Source organism: Rattus rattus, chromosome 14, assembly GCF_011064425.1.
Source record: "Rattus rattus isolate New Zealand chromosome 14, Rrattus_CSIRO_v1, whole genome shotgun sequence".
Lineage (NCBI taxonomy): Eukaryota > Metazoa > Chordata > Mammalia > Rodentia > Muridae > Rattus > Rattus rattus.
In genome coordinates this window covers 55,917,745-55,940,348 of record NC_046167.1, presented here as the reverse complement: position 1 = coordinate 55,940,348, position 22,604 = coordinate 55,917,745, and the positions used below count along the sequence as shown (strand labels likewise).

Genomic DNA, 22,604 nt, shown 5'->3' with positions numbered 1-22,604 from the left:
GAAGAAAGCAGGCTACTGCCCATTCTGCCCTGGAAATGCCTGTTTGCTGTCTTCTCTGGTGCCTCTGCCTCTCTTCTAGAGCTAGACAGGCAAGATGCCACACAAAGTGACCATCCTGAGGCAGAGGTCGTTCTCTGGTAGAACCTCATCTCTTGCTCCTGCTCAGAGACCACGCATCATGGGCCTCACCACATCCTTACTTCTCTGGAGACCTGGCATAACTTCCTACGTCTGTCCCACCGACTCTCCCTGGCCTCTACCACTTGTCCCTTCTTAACTGAGCCCTTATTCCCATTTCCTTCCCATTGGCCCTTCTCATACCAAAAGAGCCAATGGGTAGGAAGTAGACGGATATCAGTTATGCCTAATATTAACTATTCAAAGCCATCTTCCTTGTATTGTGTTATGCAATAGTTCCTGACTCAGGAACCATTTTCTTCTACTCTTCACTACTTAGATCCCTCTTCTAGAATACTCTACTGCACTTTGTCCCCTCTTCACCAATGGAATTTTGCCCCACTCTACGGTTCTCTCTCTCTCTCTCTCTCTCTCTCTCTCTCTCTCTCTCTCTCTCTCTCAAGTCTAGTCATTTCTAATTGGATCAGTCAATCAAGAGACTCTAGCATAGTCACAATGCCACAATCTCCACCATTGCCAATATAAACTTCGCTCTTTGCTTTCTCACTGTGGGAACACACATCTTTCTTGGAGCTTGGGATGTAGCTCGGTTGGTAGATTACTTACCTTGCACGTATGAAACCCTGAGTTTGATTCTCAGGTGTGATGATCCTGGTTTGTAGTCCCAGCTCTCCAGAGGTATAGAGATGGATCAGAAGTTCACGGTAACCCTTGACTCTACAGAGCAGTAGTTCTCAACCATCCTTCTGCTGAGACCTTTTAATACAGTACCTGTATTAAATACAGTTCCTCATGTTTTGGTAACTCCCCAACTATAAAATTAATTTTGTTGACACTTCATAATGATAATTTTGCTACTTTTATGAATAGTAATATAAACATCTGTGTTTTCTGATGGTCTTAGGCAACCCCTGTGAAAGGTTCCTGACCCACCAGTTGAGAACCATTGGTACAGAGAGTTCACACAGGAACTGGGACTGTACCTTCAGATGGGTTTTTTATCCCCACCCCACGGTGATGAGTGTCTTTGTGGTAGATCTTTGTTAGAACATTGTAGATTATTGCAGAGTTTCAGTGTGCATGTGTGTGTGTGTTGGTGGGAGGAGGGATTGTGCCAAATTTGAAGAATGAAGGCATGACCTCTCTTCCACAAAACCAGTTTGTAAATTTTATTCTATTACTTGAATTATTTCAGTTGCTTCTATTAAAAGCAAAGCACCTAATTTAATTCAAAATGTCTTACAATTTTGTCCTTACCCATGTGACAGTGTTCAGTATTAAGAGCATCAATTGTAAAGCTCTACCATTGACCTATGTGATCTAAGGTTAGCTTCTTAAATGCTCTATGCTCCCCCCCCCTTGTATGCTGGGCTGATATGACAGAATTCACAAGGTTTGGTGACAATCAAGCGTATTAAGATACATACAAATTTTTACGATGTAGGCAAGTTAGGTGTTTTTTATAGTTGCACCCCCAACTCTGAATCGGTTTTAGTACCCTAGACATAACTGTGGCCATTACTTTTTGCCTTCACAGATTGGTTTTTCTTTACTCTTTGTCAATCTACTAACCTCCTCTTCATTATTCAGGTCTCAGAAAAACTGCCACCACCTCTACACAGACTTCCTCAATGCCCCGAGACCAGCCATCTGTCACTCAGTGATCCCATGGCATCCCCAGGAAATTTCTATTTTAGCACTTGTCACTTTCATTAATTATATTTTAAAACCTGGGTTCCGTTGTTTGAACACTTACATATGTCAAGCCCTGTTCTAAATGCATCCCCATATTCTCTTAATTAAACCTTGCCACAAATATACAGCATGTTTTAATAATTGGCAAGTGATGTGTATGTTGATATTCCTTATACCTTGCGAGGTTCCTCGTGAGAGAATCTACAATTCATCCCCTGATCATCTTTGACTTGTCAGCACTCAGCAAGGTGCCCTGTGCATTGTGGATGTGTGATTGTGTTAGAATCCTGTGAATGGCCCAATTAGAAATGGCTAGAATTGAGAGATGGGGCCATGCACAAACTCCTGATACTGAGGGACTTTTCAGGAGAATGGATGATGGCTGGGCCTGAAACTATCAGCGTTAGAAACAGAATGAGCAATAGCCACTATTAAATCCTTATTACTATATGAACACTTCCCATAGTGCTCATGGGTTAATGTGCTGTCGTTTGATTCTCTACTGTCATATAATCTCAGGTCGTTCCAAGGACATAATAATACAATTCATGATGACATTTCATTCTGTGCTCTTGCTTCAAGGGTCATATGCAAGGTTCTGGGGAGTTTCAAAAGGCCTTACCTCGTGGGGTGCCTGCTTTTGTTGAAGGATAAAGACACATTTGGCCCTGGTAACCTTTTCTTCTCATTGAACATCAAATGCAAATTACCACAGAGTTAGAGAAGTATAATCAGGAGATAATGTTATCATTTCTATGACAATGGTCTAAGAGCATAAACACAAATAAGTATTACTAAGTGGCTTTAGAATATGTTGTGTGTAAATTGAAACCATGTGAAAAAAAAAAGAGAAATATTTAACTTAAGCTGACATTTCTTCCCTACCTTTGACCATTGTAAGCTCTCTCTCTCTCTCCACGGATGGTTAAGATCAAAACTGTTACAGTATCTCTGGATGACCTTGAAGCTGATTTGGGCAAAGGGGCAGCAATGGCCAGTCATATCAGGGACCCCAAAGAATGCCAACAGGAATGCATGTACCACAGATTCAAATCTGGCGACCCTGGCATCCTCCAAAGCCTCCAGATTGAGTTCGATCTATTCAAGTAATCATAGCATAGACTCAAGGCCTCTCTTTGGTTCTTAGGAACGTGGGGTGTTTATGGGAAGTGTAACCTGTTCAGGGTTGTCTCCTTAGGAACTACCACTGCTGGAATGAAGCATGGATGACGAGGCCTGATCTCCCTGTTGGATTTGGAGGCTGGCAAGCTGTGGACAGCACACCCCAAGAAAACAGTGATGGTAAGCCCCCCTTTTTTCTATTCACTTGACTGCTCACCGAGGTGTGTGGGTGGGTAGCACCCTTTTTAGGAACTGACACTAGAAATGTGCTTGCTGGGCACGCATACAGGATTAACTGCCTGTCAATCAAATTTTAATTCGTTTCCATAGTCAGCGTTGCCCTGATTGTTTTACAACTTTTCGAGAAAGAATATAACTTATATAATTCATCTACTCTTGCTTTGATAAGCAGTTTTGAAGACAAGGGTGAAAAAATATCTGGGTAAGCATTTTTTACTAGGGCTATAAAATAAACTTCAGCCCTCCCTGATCCACAGTGATAAGGTGGTAAAAGGCTAGAGAGAAAATAAAGACATTGAAAATAATTAAAAATCACCCATTAAATTGTTGTTCTTTTAAAGCCTGATGTCTCCTGATGTTCTGTTTCAAAACCTGAGTGGGTAGACATTTGTTGTCTAACTTTCCAACCTTGATAATCAGCAGCAGCTGTGACCAACCCCAGATTCTTATAGAATCACACTGTTTTTTTACATAATAGTACACATCAATGGACTGTAGACCCCAGGTGCATTCATCTCTGTTGTGTGGTGTTGGTCCAAGGTGGTGATGTCATACATCTTCATAGAAGCATTCAGTCTATAGCCATGATTATGCCATGCTGTGATACTGGCTTTTATGAAGAGAGTGTCATGCTAGCTGGACTCTAGAGTATGAGAAGATTCAAAGGGAACTAATATCAGCTAATCGCTTAGAAAGTGTTCCTAGATGGCTAGAGTTTAATGGATTTTAGAAACATAAGCATGGCCGCGCTGAATTGTTAAATAAGGATCATTAGTTAATGGACATGGTTAGTGCCCAAGTTCTATAATCGAACCTGACAAACATCAAAAACAAAACAACAGTCAAAGAAAGTTCAATACAACTATTGGAGGTACCAGATACAGCCCAAGTTAGACTTCTGTTGCTCCATTAAATGGCATGATGAGAAGGGAGGAAAAGATTAATTCTGGTTCAGGGTTATAATCCATCATGAAGGGAAATCAGGAGAGGTGATCTGGTTAGCCCGCTCAGTCTCCTCTCCTATATAGCCAGAACCATCTGCCTAGGGATACCTGCAATGGACTCAGTGTTCTGCTATCAATCACTGATCAAGAAAATGTCCCCACAGACTTGCCCGTGGGTCAGCCTAATAGAGACATTTTTCCAGTTAAGGTTTCCCTCCCACAAATAACTCTAGCTTATGCCAAGTTGACAAAAAACTAGCCAAGATAGGTACCAGCTGTAAGGGGACTAAATAGCTTAGTGCATGAGGTGGTAATCAGCTAACCAGAATTAAGAATACAATTGCCCCCACAGTCTTTTTCTGGCCTTCACATTCAGCATCGGGTTGGCCTTTTTAGTAGAACCCTTTTGACTATACACATCCGTTATCTGTCTCCTGTAGCCAATGGAGGCATTTAGGCAAAGTCGATGGTGAAGCTGAGGGGTACTGGTGTTTGTCAGGCTGCCTAAGTACTGCGTGTTGTCCTGCAGATGGACAGGATTGGAAACTACAAATTCACACTGCCTTCCTCTTTGTTATGTGCTACAGGCATGTACCGCTGTGGCCCTGCCTCTGTTCAAGCCGTTAAGCACGGCCATGTCTGCTTCCAGTTTGATGCCCCATTTGTTTTTGCAGAGGTAAGTGGAAAGCCAGAGGCAAATGCCATTTTTCCACCACTGTCTCTTAACACGTCAAAGAGTTAGACACCAGGTTGCTACTTCTCGATTTCCCAGGTACATCCTGTATGCTTCCTGTCAACCAGACATCTTTCAGCCTCGGGTTTTTTTCAAATGCTAAATGCAATTCCTTCTTAACGCTTTCCTGCCTTAAAGTTTTGAGGTTGCTTTTCTACTAAAAGCAAGAGATTTGCAAGCCTGGGTTTAGTTCTCGACACCTAGGAACTGACATGCATAGTTCTGAAGATATTAAATGATGAACTGAATCACTAAAAGTGGTCTATCTGTGAAAATTTCAGAGTATGTAACTCCCACCTAAGACTGATCCAACAGTATACATAAATCAACACACACACCACCACCACCAGCAGCCGCAGCAGCAGCCAAAAAGAGAAAGAAAGGTATAAAGTGCTATTCAAGTAGAGAAATTTTGTTCACTTAATGGATTGATAAAGATATTAAGTAAAGGGTCTAAGATTCCAGAATAGGGCAGGATCTAGAAAACAGGAAATAGCTAATTAAATCTAGGTGAGAGACATCAGGTAGAAGTGAATACTGATAGTCTCTTGGGGGGGTTGAGGGTATTAAAGTCTGAGATGTAGAACTCCCTTGAGGTAGATTTACAGCAATCAACACTGGAATGGCACCGCCTCTGTAGCCAGCTCTTGCCGTGCAGTCACTTTGCCTGTCATTTGATGCTCACCACAACTCTTTTAAAATGAGTATTGCCAGTCTCCCCCATTGAATCGAAAAGGAAATCAAGGCAAAGAAAAGCCTAATATCCTTTCCCCAGTAGTGTAGCTAATAAAGAGATGAGCTGAATTTTGAAATCGAGTGGGCACGTGAGTTTAGTGTGGTGGTCACTCGGGAAGGAACAGGTATCTTGTGTTAGTTCACATCAGGGAAGGTTTTGGGGAGCTCAACAGCCCAGGTCCTTGGGATGTATACTCCTCAGGTGGGAAGATATCAATAAATCTATCCACACAGCATTAAGGAAATGTGGGAATACCAAGAACACATGTAGCTATTGTAGGAACAATACAGTCGACATAAAATTGCATTCATACATGGAGATGCATTCATTGAGAAAATGGAGACAGAAACTGAAGGATACCAAACACCCTAATACTCTAAGGCAGGAAGCAGCTTGGCAACCATGACTCTCTGTGTAAATACAGATGGCTCCTGACCCATGGTATCTCCACTTACAAACTTTAAACTTTCTAATGGTGCCCAGAAATGGTACAAATTCAATAGAAACCACACTTTAGATTTTGAATTAGCATCCCTTCCTAGAATAATCACCCATGGTTAGATTCTCACTGGTGAACTGGGCGACAGCAAGTCACAGGTCCCAGTCAGCCCTATAACCACAGGGAAAAATAACAGACAGCTACAGTGTGCCCTGCCGCTCACCTAAGCTGTCCTTTTTAATTAATCAAACCTTCTACATACAATGAGTTTAATTAAAACGTAATCTTACCAAAACCCAAAGAGCATTGCCTCTTCATATGACCATAGTTCTAAGAGCAGAGTGCTGTAGGCTGTCAAGGAAAGGAGCAATGGTTATTCAGACAAAGGATATTAGACAGAAGTCAGGGGAGCCTAGTGAGATGGTCCACTAGGTAAAATCACTTGATGCTATGCCTGATAACGTGAGATTAATCTCTGGGGCCCACATAGCAAGAGCCAACTGCTGCAAGCTGTCTTTTGACCTCTGCAAGCACAACACAGTGCACACATTAAATAAATAGAAAAAAGGAATTTCAGGCAGAGGGCATGACCTAACCATCTAAGTGCTAAGTGTGGTCAGCTAACAGCAGTCCAGACTCAACAGCATACTAATGATGTATCAGGATGTCAAATAAAGGTAAAGGCTAAAGGATGTCCATGTGGGGACTTTCATATCCTGAGAAATTAGTCGTCTATTCTGTAAGCTAGGGAGAATTATCTGTGCCAAGAGGAATCAACCAGGACCCTGTTAGCCTGTGGAACATGGGTTGGGTGGAACTATCATTTAAGATAAGAGACCTACTGGAGAGCTTGGATTGCCTCTCTATAATGGAAATGAGAAGGGCTTTATGTCACTTTAAGCAAAAAATAAACAAGCAAACACCACCTAACAAAAAGATCTTAAAGGAAGTATGATTATATTTAGGCTCGCGATTTAAGAGGGAAAGGTCCCTTGTGATAGGGAAGGTATGGCAGCTGAGGCAGGAGCATGAAGCAATTGGCTACCTTACCTCAGGAGGTCTACTGGTAGCAGTGTTGACCTGCCCTGAGCAGCTAGACCCCAGCTCTCTTAAAGGTTCCACAGCTTCTCCCAACAGTGCTGCCAGCTGGGAACCACATGTTCAAATACATTATCCTGTGAGGCACACTCACATTCAGAGAATAACAAACCGGAACTAGGCAAATGGCAGTCATTAGGAAGGGAGGAATAGTGTTGAGAGGTATGTGGGTGGTGAGTGTCAGCATTTAGACAGCAGAAATCATCACAGATGTGAAATCCACAGAAGGAACGCACTCTACCTGCCATTGCCGTTTCTAGAAGCCTCTGGAAGCCTCCAGAGACCAGCCTTACAGTGCTTGGAGTTTAATCCATTTGATTTCATTTGGGGATTTGAAAATCTGTACAAACCTCCCCTGCTGTCATCTGACAGTTTATGACACTCTGAGAATCTCTTAATGGGAGATCGCTCTGAAACCCATGAAGCTTGCTTTTTTGTACTTTGATTGTGCTTTATTGCTACAGAGAAGGAGAGAGGATGGCCCTCCTTGCGGTAGTGAAGGTCCTAATAGCTGTTAATGCAAGCGCTTTTTGCTGTTATTAAATATAGATCAGGGTGTTAGGAATGTCGTCAGGCTATGCGGATAATTGCTCCTCTCTCACTGCTGCAGAGGCTTCTTGGCTGTGCAGGCTGGGCTCCAGGTCCAAGCTATTTGTCAGAGATAAATGAGCTGCCTACAAGCATATGAGGTACCTTCTCTCAAAAGGGGCTCGCTAGGACCCCACAGGGGTGAGCGGGTGACTTTAGCATGAGTCTCAGTGACTCAGGTTGAGGCTGATGCACCTTCCCTCCCTCCACCTGTGTGTCATCCTTCCTCTTCCCACCAGAGGGATGTCAGCAGGTAGCTCGCCTGTTCTTGCCTCTCAGCATGCTGACTTCCCAGCCATTCCTCACCAGCTTCCGGACTATCCAGCTCATCGATTAATTGTCAGCTTTTCTGGAGAGTTCCTTGGTATCTAAAAACCAGTAGAACCTGAAATGGGAAAGATGTATGGAAAATGTCCCCTTTCCTCTCTCTTACTTTTTGTAGACAGGGACAGAAGGGGGCGTGCCAGGTATCTAGTCCTGGGATCCTGTGCCCCTCCCTCCACATACCTTCTTCTCATTGTTGAGTTTCTGCAGGTCCAAAAAAAAAAAAACAAAACAAAAACCCGGTGCCCCCTCTCCCTAGCACAGCACAGCTCAGGTCTTCTGAAGAGATAAGAGTTGAATGGTTTTAAGTTTGCATGTTCTCCTGCCTCAGTGGTCCTTAGTAAGGAACTGCCTCTTGGGAAAGACCATTCTCTTCTGCCGTAAGTGCTTCCGATGGATTCTGCTGCGCTCTTTATCCCAAACTGCAAATGGAGACACACACACACACACACACACACACACACACACACACACACAAACACAGAGTAATGCACATAAATGTATATACAGGTGTGTGACTCTGTCTTTCTCACACACACGCCCCTCACATATACATATGCACAGAGATACATACAGTCACACAAGCATGCAGGCATGAACATGGTTTATACACATACACATACACACACACACACACACACACACAGAGATGCTCTGTAAAGGTAAACTTTCCTACATTCTCATCAGTAGGAGCAATATCTGCTGCAATGAATAAATACATATATGTGTACATACAAACATACATGTATACATACATAATGAACACATACAAACATACATATACACATACATCATATCTATATACATATAAACATACATGCATATATACATACATATTTATATACATATAGACATACAATAAACAGAGAACACTGATAAAAACAACATCTTGGAGATGAGGTTCCAGTTGCATCTTATGCTATGAGTCCTTATGGGGAACAAGGAACACATATGACCCTGCAGAGAGCATCCACAGCAGACCCAGCCTCCCCCAATCCCAATCTACCAATGACAAATGTCAAGTACAGGGTGAGTGTTTGGCAGTTGTGCCAGGAGGTCCCTCGCTGAGCAGGAATCCAAGGCCTCCATATGCTCTGGAGGAATTATTGCTTTCTCTAGAGGGCCTGTATCGAGGTTGTCTTCACAGATAAATGGACAAAGCAAAGTTGGATCCTGAACTTGAAGAGGCATCTCCGTCCCCAGTAATGAAGAACATGGAGTACACCATACTGTAGGTACCAGCAACAAATTTGCAGGGATCCTCTGACCTACTGAGGGTCTGGCCCATCTCCCTGAGTCCCAAGGACCTGAGAAACAACACAACCTGCACAGGAAGTGCCATGTCTGACCAGAGGCAAGAGTGCTATGGTGTGAAGATAATACCAGTGGTCACGAGAGGATACCTGGCTCTATGTGGCCACAGTCTCTCTGAGTGTAGAGGAAGGACTTTGGTGTTCACTACATTGATTTCCATTCAAACAAACGAAAGACAACTCAGGCCACAAATGCAGAGGATGCACACACCAGATGTGGATGCACACCTGTAATCCCAGCCTTGGGAGTCTAAGACCAAATCAGAAGCCACCATGGCTACATAGTGAATTCCAGGCCAAGCTGAGGTACACAGGATAACCCGTATCAAAAATAAATGGCAGGAGCTGCCAAGATGATCTGGTGAGCAAAAGTGCTTGCTGCCAAGCCTGACAACATGGGTTCAAACCCTGGGACCACGTGGTGGAAGGAGAGAACTGACTGTTGCAAATACCTCTGACTTATACAGATGCCCCTCCCAATACACACAAGTGAACAAATAAATAACCTTTAAAAAACAGACATCAAATCCTATGTGGTCCTCAGCCTTCCTTATACTGTGACCCTTCATGTTGCGATGACCCCCAACCTTAAAATGACCTCATTGCTACTTCATAACTGTAGTTTTGCTACTTTTGTGAATTGTAACGTAAATATATGATGTGCAGATTATCTGACATTAGACTTCCAAAGAGGTCACAACCCACAAGTTGAAAACCACTACACTATGCCATACTATATTATACTACTCTATACTTCACTATACTATACTGCACAAGTAGTACTGATCTACATACCAACCCTTCGGAGTCATTATCTATCCCATGTTCAGAGAAAGTAGCACAGCTGGCAGTGATCATCCATTGCAGCACACCTGTGCATAACCATTGCTGTGGCCTAGGCCATTGGCTGAGTCTGGGGCCTATCACATGTGTACAACCACTGCTGTGGCCTAGACAGCTGGCACCTAGATTGTTCATCTTTAAACAGAGGTACAGAAGCAGCGCCCCAGCAGCTGGAATGAAAGCATGCTGATGTCCCTTTGCCTCTGCCTCTAGTACACATACGGAAATGCTATCTCAGCCTGCTGTTACTCCTCTCTTCTTCCCACAAGCGATAGTATGGTTGGGCTGGCCTGGGGTTTCAGCTCTGTAAGTCTCTTCAGTCATAGGTAAGCAGAGTCCAGGACTTAATCACTTCCCATTTAACCTTATCCTTTTGGGAAACTGTGAGCGGTGGCAAGGGTTTGGATTTTAGGGGGTTTGATCTCACTCTTCTGAGAGCTTGGAAGTAAGGAAACAGCCATTGTGCCTATTCTGCCTCCTACAAAAGGATTGTCAGTGTTCTCAGGAAGCTCACTTAAATATCCCCAAAGGAGAAATGTTTGTTAGGCGGGTGTCTGCCCTTTCTTGCTCTGCTTTCTGTCAAGCCCCAAGCCTGGCAGTACCTAGGTGGGAGAGGAAGTATGCAATGATATTCAAGGGGATGGGGCTATCTCAGGAAAAACTTCAAGAGGGATGGATGGGGTCGTGGGCTAGCCTGTGTCAAAGGTTTGGGACTAGCTATGGACCACTAGTCCAAAGTGAAGGTCAAAGGGACAAGGTCTTGACCAGACAAAGTGAAAAGTAGAGGGAAAGGCTATGGAGCAGCCAAAGTCAAGACCGAGAGAATGAGCTATGGATGGGCTCATGGTTTGTAGCTCTCTAATAGCTCCCTGACACAGGCCCACAGAACTCCACTTATCCTGACAAGTCTTGGTGCTGAGGTCCTTAGCAAATAGAATAATACAAACTTCGGAGATTGAGGTTTGAGGCTTCCATTATCACCAACAAGATGTCTTGAAACACTGTGGACATTTACCAGTGCTCACTACATTCTCCTTAGCAGAAGCCACATCCATGGGAATTCAGAACATTTTATGAGGAAGTATGGAAAGTCATTCTCTTTAACCTCACATTTTAAAGTTAGAAGTTCATCACCGTGTTCCCACCGTTAGCCCATAGTGACCATGCCCGTTTAAGTCAATTAGGAAGTTTTTAAGTCCTGTTCACATAGATCTTATCTCACTCTGGACAAAAGGATTCCTAGCAAGGCAGGAGTGATAGATTTTCATGTCACAGAAACCAGACCTGAAAATCACAGTGATTAACAGGGCTTCCTGCAGATCCACACCCAGCATCAGAGCCCAGGTTCTCCCCCACTACTCTAGCATCTCTCTGGATGTCCAGAGGCCTTGCACCTGCCCATTTTCCTCCTTCCTTCCCTCCTTCTTCAGCTCATTGACTCCTCTGCACCTTGCACATTTCCACCTGTTACTCTTTGCCCACCTCCTCACTAGTCCATGCACCAACAAAGAATCTTGGAGTTATCCCATCACTGTGTGCACAGTACTGTGTTCCAGAAGTTCTCATCCATTAGAGTACTCATTAGAGTCATCTGAGACCATTTTTAAAATATAATATATTTAGAACCCCACCCAAGCCTCCTTAATCAGACATCTACTTGTTTTTGAAGTTCCCCTAGGTGATTCTGACTCCCAAAATCTCCCCTCCCACTGTGTCAACTCTATAATGGAAGGATCAGATCTATTTTGCTCAACATTAGGGCTCTGGCACTTTGGATGCTATCTGAGAAAGCTATTAAATAATACATAATTATCGATAACATTTACTGAGTGTTACCTCTATGCCAGGCACTATGGCAAGTAGTACACGTGCATTTATTTCATTTAATTCTGCCAGTAATCCTGTGAGGAAGGCACTTTTATTATCTCACTTAAAGGAACAGGAGCTAAGCTGAGAGAGAGCTGGAAAGGCATATACCAATGACCGTTGGCAGTGTTGCTGTTTCCTACCTGATCCCCTGATAATACATAGAACTCCAAAACGGGGAGTATATGCCCCGCAGTAGTGTCCCGAGCAATCACCTTCCAGGCAGACCTAGCACTGCTCTAGAAAGCACAACAGGAATATGGAACCTTGGAAGAGCGTGGGTTCTGCTTCATCCCAAGGCACCATCTCAAATTTCTACAAACAGCCTCATTTAGATGCTGAATGACCAGCAATTGTCTGAATTCCTCCTAGATGGTTTAATTATATAATTTAACTAAAATGTGTTTTGCTACAACTGACACCATCAATATGACTGAAACTGACAGGCTTTTTTTTTTCTTTTATAAGAAGTCCTAAAGCTGGCAGTCCAAGATTGGTCCCTTTGAATGGCTTCTGGGGCCTGCAAGCCTCTGTCCTCTCTGGCAGTATCTCATGGCTGACCAAGCTTTTCTGTCCCAGGTAGACATCAGCTCCAAGCATTGTCACTCCCAATGAAGACATCTAAGAAAGAGAGGAATCAGGTTCTCCTATGTCCCTCTTCCCTTTCATAGCAGTGAGGTTAGGATCCATGCAGCTGACTTTTCTCCCTCCTACAAGTAGCTTGTACAGCCTTCACTGGCTTAGCAAGGTCCAGAAAGGCAAGGAATGAGTGGGATACTTCCAGTTTCCCCAATTAACAGGATTTAACAGGAAGAGAAAGGAAAAGAAGAAAGAAAGGTTCACTGATAATGGGCCTGCCTCAGATGTTCTCCCTTGAGTCATAACTGATCCAAAGTGGATTCCCCTTCATAAGTTTTAAAGCATCTTTATTATTATTGATGTGTGTGTGTCTGTCCATCTGTCTGTCTGTCTGTCTGTGCATGCATGAAAGAGAGAGAGATGAGGCACGTGCATGCCATGGCATGTATATGGCCATCGGAGAACTCTGTGGTTTTGATTCTGTCCTCAAACTCCGGTGGTCAGGTTTAATGGCACATACCTTTACGGGAAGAACCATCTCTCTAGCCCCAGAATGTTTTTAAAAGGAGCTTGTCCAGTGGCTTCACTACTGCTGAAGAAGGGAACACAGCAATTCTAGACTCTGGATGTCTACAACACGGAACATTAAAGATTTCGGAGATGAGACATTTGCTTTGTTTTTCGTTTCACTTTTTCCTAACCGAGCCACGGTGTTTGTGCATCTGTGTGTGGTTTGAGATGGCAATGCGTGGTCACAAATGATGGCAATAATCCCTGCTCTTCTATCAGTTTACGTGTTAGGAACTTTATATTCTTCTTGACGTTCTGATACGTATCACAGACCGTATTAAACAGAGCCATAGAAAACCCAGGAGGAGTTTCTTCCCTCCAACTGAATTTTGGTGCCACAGACTAAACTTTTTCATGCATTCCCCTTCCCTTCCTTGACTCTAGTAACCCTGTTCCATTCTTCTCTTCTTCAAAGTCAATGTTTCTGTCTCCAGAAATAAGTGAGAATGTGTAGTATTTGCTGTTCTGTATCGGGCTTATTTCACTTAGCATTATGCCTTCCAGCTGGACCTGCCCTGCTACAAATGACAGGGTTTGTGCCTTTTATGACTAAAGAGTATCCTTGTCTATGTATACCACATTTGTACCTACTCACCCACTGGTGAACGTCCGTGTTAATTGCATGCTTTAGCAGTTGTAAGTGTTGCAATTAGAAACCAAAACCTTTGGCGGTGGTTAATATTCTCCTCTCCTGTTCCCAGGTCAACAGTGATCTTGTTTACATCACAGCTAAGAAAGATGGCACCCACGTGGTAGAGAACGTGGATGCCACCCACATCGGGAAGCTAATTGTGACCAAAGAAATTGGAGGAGATGGGATGCAGGATATCACGGATACTTACAAATTTCAGGAAGGTAATTTGCTACCACTTAGATGTATTTCCCCAATTCCTCTTAGTACTTTCTCACTGTCAAGATGAAATATGTTCCACAGAATGCCTTGCATCAGCAGCATCTGACATTAAGGGCAGAAACATAAACTCTCACAAGCAATGAACACCCACAGTTCTTCATTATTTTGCTTGCTTTGAACAAACTTCCCTTTCCCATGGCTTGTGAAGTTTGTTTCTAATTCTCTTTCAGTAGACTATCTAGAATGCATTCTTGCTTACATGAACCTTAATTTTAAGTAATCCCATTAGAACACATTAGAACACGCGTTAGATCAACTTAGCTAAATAATAGAAATTTAAGCGACTGTCTCACATTTGCTGAGTATGAATTATTTTTAACACATTGTTCCAGTGGGTTGTCATGGAAACCTTCTGATATATAGGATAGATGGATAAGATAGTGAAATCTTATTAATTTAGGAAAATTATATTGAAAGCTAGTTTCAATTACAAATGTTATGAGGGGCTGGTAACTTTTATTGTAGGGTCCTTTTCAAATGGTACTATTGTGTCCAGTTACATTTGAAACAGTGCTGTCCTCACGATCCTAACAGTGAACAGGACACAGTTTCTGTCCCCACACAAAAAGTACGATCATTTTAAGAGAAGGCTGTGGAACAGGAAAACACTGGGTCCTATCAAAAGAGTCCAAAGAAATAAAGAGTTGGGGGGGGGGCTCATTTAAAAAATCAAAATAGGGTTTCAGGAAGCAGAACCATAGTCAAAGGCAGGAAATGTGAAACCGATCCAGAAGTTTAGGATACCTCAGACCTCAATACCCCTTCTAGCTTAGAATACCCACTGCCAGCTGGGTGAGGATGCTAGCTGTCTTGAGTGCAGAAAGACACAATATCTTTTGGAAATGGTCCGTCTCCAGAGATTCATAAGAATGGCATTTATTTTAGTGAATGAGTAAAAATTATGACTCATTAGCATACACTAAATATTCATTGGCAATCCTGAAGTGCTAATGTGTGCAGGGTTTATTTTAAATGTTGTATTCCGCCTTCCTGCCCTTATTTACAAAGGTGATTTGCATTACAAAGACAAAGCCTGCTGAACCGAGACAGGTGTGCGGTGTTGAAGTTTAGAATTTGTCTCATCTCAACTCGTGAATTTTTCCTGGTTTTCGGAAATGGTTCAGTCTCTGTACTTGGTCGTCATCTGCTGCACAATAGAAACACACCAAAGGATGTCTCTCCCGCCTCGGTGTTTTGACTTTCCTCTAGAAGGAAAGTTAAAAATGATATAAACACAATAAAACCAAGCAAGCAAGAAAAAGGAAATTGGAAAGCAAAAGGGAAATCCTTAGAGGATGGGGAAGAGCTGGGTCCACAGCAGACTGTTTTTAATCCCACAGCACATGCACCCTGCATGGGGCTGGGGACACCACAGCCCTGCTGTGCGCTTCCTGTGAAGGAAAGCAGAGACCAGTCCTTGTCATGCCAGAAGGGAGATACCATTATGACATGGGGTGGACAGATGACTCAGGTACAGAGGACACCCAACCAGAAAGGGCCCCGAAATGTCACAATACTGAGGACACAAGTCATGTACCATGTCGATGTCTGAGCAGAATGGACAGAACAATTCACTTGGTCCCGTTCTGATAAACTGACCCCCTGAATGCCATAATGTCATGCGGTATCCACATATTCAACACGCTGAATTGGCACCTATGGTATGCAGTGTGCCTGAACCCCCAAGTCTGGGCTCAGTAGGAGAGCATTTGCCTTGTTTGAGTGCCGGCACCACCAAAACTCCTGTCCAAAGAATAAATAAGAATTTTTGGGTGGTGCTGGGGAAAGAGTTCTTTGGGAAAGTCAGTAATGCAGAATGGTGGTATGAACTGTTTTTCTTTTCTACTGATGAGATTGTAGTGAATGAGTGGTGGCTGAGAGCTGAGCTCACCATCCCTGTGAGCAGTGCTTAGCCTTGGGATCAGAAGCTAGAGAGGAACAGCAGTGAACGATACTGGAAAGACATAAAGACACACACCGGAGCCCAGCTACCATTAACTGTCAGCCCTAGAGGTGACTGTGGAGGTCAAATAGGAACGGGGCAGGATTAGCCATTAAGAGAGGAAGGCACGCACCTATGAAAGAGAAGCTGAGGTTTGGCCTGTGATACATAAATGTTAAAACACATTGTTTAGCTCACCATAAGGAAAGCTACTGATGCTACCCTTTAGCAAGAAGCTGAGACTCAGGGAAAGCTTGGTAGGTGTTTTGAACCAACTAGAACTCCTAATTCATGTGGTTAGTTGTGAGAGGCATTTCGACCACCTTCTGGGCTAAGGTTTGATCCCAAGTGGAGTACTCATCTCTTGATCAAAGATGACACACATACATCACATTCCTACTGAGTAAACAGCCCAGTTGAGTGCTATTCTGGGACTCTGGGGACTCCATCGTCACGTAGTGGGGAAAGGGATTGATTATTGATGTCTGCTCCAAGTATACGATAAATGGCAGCAGTAACTGCTCCTGGCTAACTGGATCTCAGGGGGCATCTTTTGGAACTTCTCCGGATCCACATATACCAAAGATGGACACTAAACCGTGAAGATGAATTAGACAGAAAAGAAAGTATGCAAGATGCAGGGATGGACTGATGAACGCTTAGATTGTGGAGAGGTTATTTTTTACTTCAACTAAAACTCAAGATCAGTTTTAACTTTTCTTTTTCAAACTATAAGATTAAGAAATGTTAACAGCTCTGTAAACTAGAATTCTGGAAATGTTCTGAGGCGATATGTCCTTTTTTATGATGGTATCTGGACACATTCCCTCTTTACTCCATCCATTACTCCGCCATTGCTTCTCTCTCTCTCTCTCTCTCTCTCTCTCTCTCTCTCTCTCTCTCTCTCTCCTCTCTCTCTTCATCTCTCTTTCCTCCCTCCTCCCAAAAGCAATCAGATTTATATTAATCTATATTCAGATTATTTCTCCTAACAAAACCATTTGCAACATTGTATCACTTAGTACATGTGCCTCTTCCACATCTGCCATGGACGTCTTGAGAGACCTGGGAAGTGGGGTGGGAATTATATCTAGTCTGTTCCTTCCTCCCCTCTGGACCCTATCTGCAAACAGAACACCCTTGAAGCCACTCTTAGCCATATAGCATCATGTGAGATCAGTGTCTGCAGGTACCATGCTGGTTACCTAACTTCCTGATGATATTCGGCCCTTTCATGACATTCTTCTCTTCTATCTATAACTGAACTCTGGTCTCCACCACACCTAACCCCTGTTGTGCTTATTGAAGCACTCACTAGGCTTACCTTTCTCCACTCCCCTCCAAATGCCCTCTATGGGCTCCATGCCTACCAAATTTATGTTCTTCCTGGATAGCTATGGTTGTCTTTCACCCAAATCAGCATGTCACCTAGGCCTTATGTATGACACAAAAGCCTGAAGCCAAATGGTCTCAAATTCTACTCCCTCTTCCTCCACTCTACTCCCTGCCCTACCCATTCATTCTTTGCTTTCTACCCCATTGAAGACAACCACTATACACTCACATTTAGCTACCACAGAATTAGGTAGCAAATCCTCTACTTGCGCTGTCTGAAACAACCCTCAAGCACCTCTCTCTGGTTCCATAACCAGGCTATGAGAGTAAAACAGCATCCTGTGTAAAAAACCTTAATACAGAGCCTGGAGGATGATGATGAAGGTCCAGTATGAGACAACTTCACTTTCTAATAGCAATGCTATCATTGCTACCCTAGTGTGTAGAATATTTCAGACTATGTTTTTGCCTGGAAAGTTAGCTGAGCTTACAACCCCCTCCTCCGTGTAAACCTCTCTCTCCACAAAGTGGTACTCTTTGACATCTAAGTCTGAGACCATTAAAGCAGAGAAAATAGCCTACTGTCTTCCTGGACCTTCAGAATGATCCAGGAATGGCCCAGAAAGCTTCACTAGCTGACTTTTCGGTCTTCTTGCTGTACTGCCTGATCATCCACAATGCCACACACAACAGCCAGGTGAGCAGCGATCAGAGTCCCTGAGTAGCCAACCTCTTGCATGCAACCCTGTCTTTACCCACTGTGCTGCAAAGAGGGCTCCTGTGCCACCTAGGCAATCTAAGGGTGTTTCCTATCTCATGTCTCCAGGTTCTACACGACGATGTCCTGTAGATGACCTGTGATCTACCAGTCTATATTATGATAGCTCTTCACTTATCCCTCGATACCAATGAGGGAAAGACTTTCTCTTAGTATTGTCCACCCCATTGTCTGTCTACAGGAATCCAAAGTTGTGACATAGACAACGCGGTGGTCACAGGGCTGTGGTCTCATGGGTCAGCTGAGTGCACTCTACAGCAGTTATAGAGACAAAAGTTCTGCCTTGTACTTAGCATATCTGCAAGCCTCCCTCCTCCAGATCCTCAGTGCCTGCAGGTACTGAGTCCTAGTGATAGAAAGGTGACAAGACAGATGGGATCCCTGCCCTCCTGGAGTCTGTGTTTCCAGAGAAAGGTAGCATAGCACTGGGCAAGTACTGTTCTGAAGAAAGGGAAAGAACATTGGAAATTTATTGGTGTGAGGATTGGGATCTAGGGCCACATTCTCAAAGTAATGAGAACCTCAGAGGAGAGGGTGTTGAGACTATGTCCAAGACAATCCAACATGAAAGGACTATTTAACACCATAGTTTCCAGGAAGGTGATGTTGACCCTGCGTCTTCAGAACACAGAGGCATCGCAGAAATCAAAGTCCGGCTCTAGATAACTTTTTACTGGTGCTGGGAGACCAGAGCACTCATAATAACCGCTGCAAAGCAGGGACAACTCTCTTGGGCCATGAAAAACCTTGCTATTCTCTCCTGCCTGGATGGCCTGCTGTCCCGAAACTGCTCCCCTAAAGGACAGGAGGAGGATGAAGTCTGCACTGTCAGACCAGCCTCTCAGGTAGCTCAGAGCATAAGCCTCGCTTCGCCCCTTTCTCACACCTAGGCCAGCTCAGCTCCTCTCTCCCCACGCAGCCCCTCTCTGCTTCTTTGTTTGCTGCTCCAACGGACTTCCTGTGCTTTGGCTAAATGCATACTTGGCCCTCATCCAAAGTGATAATTGTTAATGTTCTCTTTTTCATGGACCTGTTTGCCAGTTGATCGCTGCTAAAGTAGTTTGCTGAACTTTCGAGGCTGGGCCCTCCCTCCTTCCTTCCCTTCCAGTCTTCCTCCATTGGCTTCATAAACATATGTCTGAGCCAATTCTGGTTCTAGACCCATTGTTTCTGGCACGTTCTTGCAGTCTTCACTGAGAAGTTTATAGTGTGTGTGTGTGTGTGTGTGTGTGTGTGTGTGTGTGTGTGTGTGTGTGTGTGTATGTCACTTATATCACTGGTGGTATTTGCAGTGTCTAGCCTGTGTTTGTTATGAGGCCTAGCAGGGCTGTTGCAAGCAAGCATGCATCCCATGGCCTGCCATGGAATTAGCATTCAGTGATAGTTTATAGCATCCATTATCCTCCTCACCACTATTGAATTCAGTTATTAATTATCTGACTTAATTTTTAGTATAGAAGAAGATAACATCTTTAAATTAGCAGAATTAGAAGAGCCAACGTTCTTATCTTAAAGTGATTTCCCTGCACCCAGCCATTCTCATGCCTAACTTTCATAAGCCAAAGAAGGCGCCTCCATCTGTCATCTCTGTCCTACGCCATAAAAGAAGTTATAGGGAGAGGTGCTCAGGACAGAGAAGGGGCCTCCCATCTTTTGTACTTTCAACAGCCTGCCCCTGGAGTCAAGTATCTTATCCAAGCTTTGGAGGTATTCTACAGCTTGTCATGTAGTCAGAGTCTGAGCACAGCCCCATTTGAGGCTACATTTAGGACTCTGTTTCCTGCTTCCTCCCCTGCTCATCCTATTTTTCTCTGTGTTTCTGTCTCTGTCTTTGCTCTTCTCCCTTTCTCACTGCTGGTATGTTCCCTCTCTATGTCTCTGCCACCCTCTCTCTCAGAGACAATGGTTACACCTACTTTTCTATGAGAGAGTGGTTAACTGGCTTTCAGAGACCATGAGTCAACAAGGGTGGTGCATAGAGCATTTTGGGTCAATGTCGTCCCATGGAGAGCATTCCCTTTCCCTTTCATTATCTGTGGATCTCTTTTAGGCCAAGAAGAAGAAAGACTAGCCCTTGAAACTGCCCTGATGTATGGAGCCAAGAAGACCCTCAATACTGAAGGCATGGTCAAATCCAGATCTGATGTGGACATGAACTTTGATGTGGAAAATGCTGTGCTGGGAAAGGACTTCAAAGTGACTATCACCTTCCAGAACAATAGCTCCAATCTGTACACCGTCCTGGCCTATCTTTCCGGCAACATCACCTTCTACACTGGGGTATCCAAGAAAGAGTTCAAGACAGAGTCCTTTGAAGTGACGCTGGATCCCTTGTCCTGTAAGCTAACTAATGTGTGGGTCTCTCCAGGACTTGTTGCCTGGCCCTGTGTCTCACTGTCAATACTGTCAATGCTCTGGTTCTCACCAGATCTCAATGTTAGAGGCCACATTGAGGGGTCAGTTCTAGAAAATACCCAATCTTCTTATCTTTGTGGCTTATGAACAGAAATGAATGCTGAAATCTTCTAAGCCTAGAATACCAAGAGTTGGAAAATTAAATGGAAACTCATCTCTTTATATTTAGTGTGGCCTATGAACGCACAGCTCCAGCATCCCAAGCCTTAGGCACCATCATAACTCCTGAAACAAAATTTGCATTTGAGATCTGAACTTGCTACACAGGCTATGTCAACCTCAGGCAACTTCTGTGATTCCTCTGTACCTTATATATTAAGGCAGAGTCTCCCGTTAGACCTGAATCTCACCAATTCTACCTAGCCTATTTACTTAGTTTCCACTAGTGATCCCATCTCTCCTTGCACTTACAGGCAGTCTCCATGACTGACCAGCTCTAACATAGACACTAGAGATCTAGACTCTAGTCCAATGCTGTGGCTAGGGGTTGATACAATGAGCCAACCCCAGATCTGCCTCCCTCAAAACTGTTTTATATGGCTGATCGGCCTGATCCAGGGAGGACCACAGGAAGAGGAAGCCTAAGAGATATTAGGCGCCATCTCAAAGTCTGCTCAGAGCTATCCCTAGTAGGTTCTCTTTCCTATTTATTCTCCCTGATTCCCATACAAATACCTGAGCCTTTCATTGCCATAAGAATTTGGGATCTTGAAGCAAGGCAGGACTGGCATGCTGCAGCATACACTGAGGATGGCAATTTTGAAAATTATCATTTTTTCTGAGAGTATTAAGTGGGCTCCATATTCAGCCCTAAGTTGGGCACACACGCACACACACACACACACACACACACACACACACACACACACACACACACCACACACATTAACAGAGAGAACTTCTATAGGCAGAGCTCTGAGTCAGAGAAAACTGGAAAGTAGTTGACAATTTGGGGCACTGTGTCTCTGGACCCAACACGTGGTCCTGAATAAAAGAAGAAAGGGGGTACCGAAGCAATACTGTTCCTAAAGCAGAGACAAGCAAGCAGGCCCAACCCCAGCAACGAGCCAATCCCACATCTCTGTTGTTCCTGAGCTCCCTAGCCCCAGAAGAACCAGAGATGTGTTCCCAGAGAAAATGAAAAACTATTCCTAAAAATTTGGATTCCAAGAAAAATAAATTGAAAGAGGCAAGTATTTCTAGCTTCAATGATGTAGTTAGCAGTCAAGAAATCACCATGGCATTTTCTTTGGAAACTAGATTTGGATTGTTTTTTTTTTAATTCCAAGGGAGAGAAAAGTATTCTCACCAAAAAGAGTAGTCAGCATGAAGGAAGGACTGAAGGGGAAACAGCCCCCATGCTTCCTGGGAACAGGCAAGCACATTTATTCTGGGAATTAGACAAGTCTGAATGTAAGACATTACTGTTTCACCCCTAGGGGTATGTCCCGGGGCAGGTTGCCTCAGCGATCTGGGTTCTCACCCTCATTTGTATATGGGAGCAATATCACCTACACTACAGAATTGTTCCCTGTCAGGCCAATGTCATGGCTAATATTGATTGGCATACCTGGAAAGAGGAAACCTTAACAAAGGAATTGTTTACATTAGTTTGGCCTGTAAGCATGACTGTGGGGGCATTTTCTTGGTTGCTAATCGATGTAGAAGGGCCCAGCCCATAGTAGGTGGTACCAGCCATGGACTAGGCTATATAACAAAGATGGCTCACAAGCAAAGGAAGCAAGCCAGCAATCAGTCCTTGTCCTCGCTCTCTGCCTCCATCCCTGCCTCCAGGGTCCTACCTTGAGCTCCAACCCTGTATTCTCTCCACTGTAGCCAAATATTCCTTTCCTCCCTAAGTTATTTTTGGCCATGATATTTTAACACAGCAACAGAAAGCAAACTGGAGCATCCAGGTTCTCGCATAGGCTGGACACAGGGGAGTGCACATCTTTGCAGAGTTTCTGGTCTTACAGGGGAAGCAGGCAATGAA

General features: G+C 43.8%; 1 protein-coding gene across 1 annotated transcript in view; it reads left to right on the top strand.

The window, feature by feature from the left end:
* Nucleotides 1-22,604, top strand: part of F13a1 (coagulation factor XIII A chain) — a 209,230-nt gene that overhangs the window by 158,782 nt on the left and 27,844 nt on the right. The window contains 4 exon segments of the mRNA XM_032884627.1: nt 3,032-3,135; nt 4,727-4,815; nt 13,930-14,083; nt 20,247-20,534. Coding sequence (XP_032740518.1) covers nt 3,032-3,135; nt 4,727-4,815; nt 13,930-14,083; nt 20,247-20,534 — 635 coding nt within the window.